We start from the raw sequence: 6000 nt of genomic DNA on the forward strand, positions 1-6000 counted from the left end.
CATTCTGGGCACATGGTTGTGAGTTCTGGGCTACTCAGAACACTATTTCTCTCTAGGATGTTATGCATAAACAGGTTGTTGTGAGCTGACCTGAGACCCTGACTACCACATTCAATGTTGCTCCTGAGGGAAAGGACTTAAGCTCACGCACACATGGTTGAGGACTGACCTAACTGACTCCATCCTCCAAATAAGAGGTTCTATAAATCTCCCATATTTCTGGAATACCATGGCTATTACCTGCATTTCTCCATCACATGTAAACACAAAATCTGCAATCAGAGAAGACAATCCACACTCACGTGAGGTCATCCAGGACTGATCGGTACTCCTTCTCCGCATCGGCAAGCTGGGCCGCACGGCTAGCCTCATGAATGGCGCTGTCCACTTGCCGAAGCACTCCCTGTTCCAGCACATCTTGGTCATACACATCCACACCCAACCCCTGCAGTTCAAGGGCCTGCGCACTTTGCTCCACCGTCTGTATGTGATGTCTGTTGATGTGCAGCAGGGCCGGCCCTCTCCTCGAAACTTCCAATGAACACCCCTCGGCAGAACTGGATGGTCCATTAGCAGAGGAACAAGAGGGGAGGCTTTCCTCCACCTCCACACTGCCATCATTCTCTTGCTTGATTGTCATTTCTTGTTTATCATTGACATACTGACTTTGCAAACCGTCTTGCTCCTGAGTTGAACTTGAGTTGGAGATTCTCGCATTTTGCATCCTCTACAAGAATACCTAAAGGGGGAAAAAAAATGTAATAAACCTTTTTGGTTATAAAGAATTGATATTTATATAGTTTCTTAACATCTTTATAATTAAGGAACACTGAATTCTCAAAAGATCAAGTAATAAGCCTCCAATTAGATAAATTTGAGTTTGCAAGTATTACTTTTCTTAAAAAGGCAAAAGCTATACATCTTCTTGAGTTCTGATAATAAGAAGTATTAACCAAAAAAAGAAAGAAAAAGACAAGAAGGAAAAAACAGCATCAACAATAAAAGACATTTGGAAAGCCATGTAAGAAAACTGGCAATCAAAATCTTGACTGGCACCCTAAGAGTCTTTTCCAAATCAACTGACGTCATTTGACTGCTACTTTCCAAGTTAGCATCTTCACTGCATTGTGGCACAAAAGTTTGATAATACAGTGGCATGATGAACTGTGATACACAAATTTAGTGAAGTAAGCAACAAGCTTCTCTATGAATCTGACCACTAGAAACTTGGCTACTTAATACGCAGAAACTCTGAACGAGACATAGTATCACCACTAAAATCCGGCATCTGAGAAAATTCTCAAAAATTACCCTATTCCAACGTGCAACACAATTTCTTGCCAATCAGGTTGTAAAAAACAGGTTAGGCCTGATTATGTCCAGCAGACAAGGAAGATCCACCCTCACACAATGCTAAAAGCAATATGAATTACTAAAGCTTTTTTGGAAGGCAATTTAACGATATCTATCAAGATTTAAAATGCACATGACCAGATACGTATTCCAAAGAAATACTCACATACATGCAAGGAAGGCTATTCACTGTAGCATATCAACAGTTTAATATAAGCGTATAAGCATTAAGTATTTTCAGTGACACTGATACAAAAGGCTTGTAAACTGAAAAGAAATCAGAGTATGAACACATTTATGTTAGATAAAAAAAAGTCTATCTGCATCTGTGTGTATTAAATGCATTCAAAGTGATCTGGAGAGACACACTAAACCTGCAACCACTGGGGAGGAGGAAGCAGGATAGGGGAGAATAAAGGAAGATTTCACATTTCACTCCACATACTCAGGATCTCCTTCAGTAAAATGTATTCACTATGTTGCCTGTGTAACTCTAATAAATACATTAAAAAGCAATGCAATAACCAAGAGACAGCCTTGCTTTTTATTTAACTATATAAACTAAGGTTTCTTTCACCACCGAAACTTTGTTTATATAAAAATACCAGGAGTTCTCCCAATAAGCCCCAATGATTTCTCATTAAATAAAACCATCTTGGCAGCCAAGCACAAGTACAAAGACACCAGGAACTCAGCACTATCCCTTCCAGAGTAGCTTATTCTCTAGGGGAGGAGAAACATGTCAATAATAACACAGCAGGGTAGGTCTGTAGAAGAGGCACCAACAAGAGGCCGCCTGGAAACAGAGGAAGGGACAATGCTTTGGGTCTGGAGCTAAAGAAACTTATACAAGCTAAGATGTGAACCCCTGATCCAGGGTCTGATACACTGAAGACACCCCATATATCCTGAAGGGAAGTAATGTTCAGAGAGGAGTCTAAAACAACAAGTCCAATGTGGACAACTGAGTCACTGGTGAATTCTGCCATAAAAATAAGAATCTCAGAAAGGAAGCAGATGGGAAACAGAAAGAGGGGCTGGAGAAGAATAAGAATCTGCAAAAAATGTCCTATAGAAGGGAAAAGCTGATGGGGAACAAACACTGGTGACAGGTGTGGAGGGCCCCCCAAAACCACAGATTGCCAACAATCCCCAAGGCTGTACAATTTGCTCCTTGGGTAATTAACAGTCCAGGGAAATGTCACTGTTGGGAGCTTTCAGAGCAGAAGCAGCAGAAGGACAAAAGCGCATGGGTACAGATGCTGAAGAGAAGAGTAGTTCAAGTAACTGAACTTGGGGTCCTAGCTGGATAGATTAGAAAAAAAGAAGTAGCAGCAGCCAGAAGGTACTGGGATAGGAAGGGAAGGAAGGAGAAAGGGAGACATCAAGAAGCCACTTGGAGAGTGACTATGGACCAAAGGGCCAAGTTTCCTGAGAATAAAAGCTGAAAATCAGGAAGTTTTCATCAGAAACTAAACAGTTTCAGATGTGAAATAAATCATTCATTTAACAAATACTTGATAGTCAATTATACCAGACAGTGTACTAGGTTCTGTCACCACAGAGCTTAGTCTCTTGGGAAAAACATACATTTTAAGAATTATATACACATACACATATTTATACATTTAAACATGTTCATACATAAATTATATCCACACACGTAATTATGGTAACCGCTATAAAAGTACAGGATTCTTTAGGACAAAGTAACAGAGGAAACTAATTGACAGTGCAGAGTTAGGGATAAGGAGGGAGACCTCTCTGATAATGATACCTGAGCCAGTGTCTGAAGGATGAAAAGGATTAAACAGGACAAAACTGAAACGAACATTATGCAAAGAAACGTGTAATTTCTAAGGCTGGTAAGAGCTGGTGCCCTTGGAAAATGAAAAGATGGAACACAGTGAGAATTTTTTACTTTATACTATGGGCATAACAGTTAAAGTTGCTGATAAGGATTCCATTCATTGTATAAATCTTGCAGATTATTTTCTAACACTCTGCAAGGAGTAATCATCTGGAAAAACAGTATCTTCATTGTCCTCCCCTTTGAGCACTGGGACTTGTGTGGGAGGCACTGGATTCTGGTTTGCACTCGGTTGTCAACATGCCTAGCTGGGGAGGGAGTGGGGCCCAAATGAAGATGTGAAGAAGTGAAGATGGAGGGGTAGCCAAGATCACAAAGGAACTGGTAAAACATGAACTTGGATTTCATTCCAACGATTTTGAAGACTTTTAAACAGGGCGATGATGTCATGACCTATCTGAATTTCCTAACAGATCACCTGGGCTACTGTATGGATAACGGACTGGAAGAAACAGTACCAGGAAACGACGGGAGACGCACGGGTGGGAAAACGACTGCAGCTTGGAACAGGCTGAAGATGGACGCTACGTAGGAAATCCCTGTTACAGCATTCGTATACGGACTGCTCAATCCTTTACCCAATCCCACTTGACAGTATCAATGCCCAAAGCGCCTGACTTGCATTTACCCCGATGCTTTCTTTCAAGTAACAACTTCAGTTATTTTTTTCATCGAAATCGAACAGGGCCGCGCTCATCCTGCGCTCTGGGCCAACACAAAGCCCAGAAGCTCAAGTTTCCGGGCCGGCCCACTACTAGCCTGCCGCCGGCCCGAGGCTGGGACCCACCGCCGCCCCAGGTGAGAGCGCTGGGCGTCACTTCCGGCCGCAGGTGCGCGGGCCAGGAAGGCGCGCGCCCGACTCAAGGGCCAGTTCCTGGTCAGCCCCGCGGATGGACTCCCTCAAGACAGCCAGATGCCCAAGACGAGGCCATAGGCTCCTGGGAGTCCGAGCTCGAAGTTCAGCACGGCCTCCCCAACACTCACCCCAGGGCCCCGCGGCCACCAGTACGGAAACGCAGATGCCACCGACGCCCGCAGCCGTGGAAGCCGGACCGGGGCAGCCGCGGCGCATGCGTCTTTGGTTCGTCGTAAGCACCGCCTCCCAGCGTGACCTAACCACGGCGCAAGTGCCGGAAGGCCCTGGAAGGGCGTGCGCGGCCACGTGATTGGACGAATGCGTGTAGCCCCGCCTTTCTCTCTGCGTTTTGCGTGTAAGGGTTGTATGGGCTGGTGATCCGATGTGTAACTTGGGTCCGGCGTTTCAGTGCTGGTCAAAAAGTACCTCTTCAGTAGGACGATCATAAGAATGGAAGGACATGTTTTCAGGAAGAAAGAGAGAGAGGTACTGTGTGCCGTGAATCCCAAAGAAAATAAGCTTGGGGAGGGGAGCCGGCTGGAATGTCCCGTTTCAGTCGCCTCTCGCGGCGGGCGTTGTTGCTCCGTCTTGGTCATCTGGCACGGCTGTTAGCACGCAAAGAAGAGGGAGAGGCCTTGTTTAAACCTGTTGCCCCTCCAGCTCCTACACACACAGCTGGGCGGGGAGGATGTGTGTGTACAGTGGACCCACATGAATGCCTTGATTGCACTGGTGAGTCATTTAATACCTGTCCTCACATCAAAGCAGTAAGAAGGATTTGGGGCCAAATGAGAATTTTTGCTTGGAGCGTTTAAAGAAACAAAATAACCATCCACACCTAGGTTCAGAACGGAGGGAGGAAACTGAGCTACTCCTGAGGAAGGAGTAGCCCACGATAGGTGTCCGCCTTAACCAAAAGGGCGGCTTCTCAGGGCTTCCACTCCCTAAGAGAATGAATTTTCTCCGGAAAGTCCTCGGCGAGTAGCAGTGACTGAGGGAAGGACCTTTATGTTGGGGGGTGGGGAAAGTTCTGTTTAGTTTGGTTTGGTTTGTTTTTTTAGGAAAAGATCTTTGGTCCTGAGTAGGGAAGTGCCTTCCTCATTTTGAAGCCTGAAGTCAGACAGTAGGAAAAGGGGGCTAGGAAGCTACTTGGTAATAGTAATAGCACCCACCATATCTCTCTTGTTAGCAGCACCAATCTACGTTTGCCTTAAGTCATCCCACATAAAAAATGTTTGTTTGTTTTTTAAAGGAATAAAGGATTCTGGTGATCTCCTGAGTACAATAATTGTGAACAGAAAGGCATTGGTAAGATATTAGTTTTAATGCTTGAATGTGAAAGCTGTTTCTCCCAGATATACAGTGCTTTCCAACAATTTTGAAAATGAGGTCCTGGAGCCGGTGGGTGGCTCAGTGAGTTAAGCCTCTGCCTTCGGCTCAGGTCATGATCTCAGGGTCCTGGGATCCAGCCCGGCATTGGCATCATCAGACCCTCTGCTCAGCAGGGAGCCTGCTTCCTCCCTTCTCTCTCTACCTGCCTCTCTGCCTACTTGTCATCTCTCTCTCTCTCTGTCAAATAAAGAAATAAAATCTTTAAAAAAAAAAGTAAGAAAGAAAATGAGGTCCCCCTTTTAATGTGCACTATTTTCGTGAGTGCCTGTGTGTCAATTAGAATTTGGACAGGAGGCAGGTGGTACACTCTTAAGTGGTTGAGGAGAATTAACAACTTTTTTTTAAAGATTTTATTTATTTATTTGACAAACAGATTACAAGTAGGCAGAGAAGCAGACAGAGAAAGAGGAAGGGAAGCAGGCTCCCTGCTAAGCAGAAAGCCCGATGTGGGGCTCGATGCGGGGCTCCATGCAGGGCTTGATCCCAGGACCCTGGGATCATGACCTGGGCCGAAGGCAGAGGCTTTAAC

At 44.9% G+C, this 6000-nt stretch overlaps 1 protein-coding gene and 1 long non-coding RNA gene across 2 annotated transcripts in view; one reads left to right on the top strand and one right to left on the bottom strand.

The window, feature by feature from the left end:
• Window positions 1-4325, bottom strand: part of ERCC6 (ERCC excision repair 6, chromatin remodeling factor) — a 73102-nt gene extending 68777 nt beyond the window's left edge. The window contains exons 1-2 of the mRNA XM_082718626.1: window positions 4208-4325; window positions 303-739 (exon numbers count right to left, since the gene is read on the bottom strand). Of these exons, the coding sequence (XP_082574752.1) occupies window positions 303-724 (422 nt within the window). The 5' untranslated portion in view covers window positions 725-739; window positions 4208-4325. The remainder of the gene's footprint in view (window positions 1-302; window positions 740-4207) is intronic.
• Window positions 4326-4512: 187 nt separating this feature from the next.
• Window positions 4513-5697, top strand: LOC309857337. The gene is made up of 3 exons (XR_014307646.1): window positions 4513-4811; window positions 5332-5387; window positions 5521-5697. It is a non-coding gene; the product is annotated as an uncharacterized lncRNA (long non-coding RNA).
• Window positions 5698-6000: the final 303 nt, after the last annotated feature.

Source organism: Mustela nivalis (assembly GCF_964662115.1).
Source record: "Mustela nivalis genome assembly, chromosome: 2".
NCBI classification, from domain to species: Eukaryota; Metazoa; Chordata; class Mammalia; order Carnivora; family Mustelidae; genus Mustela; species Mustela nivalis.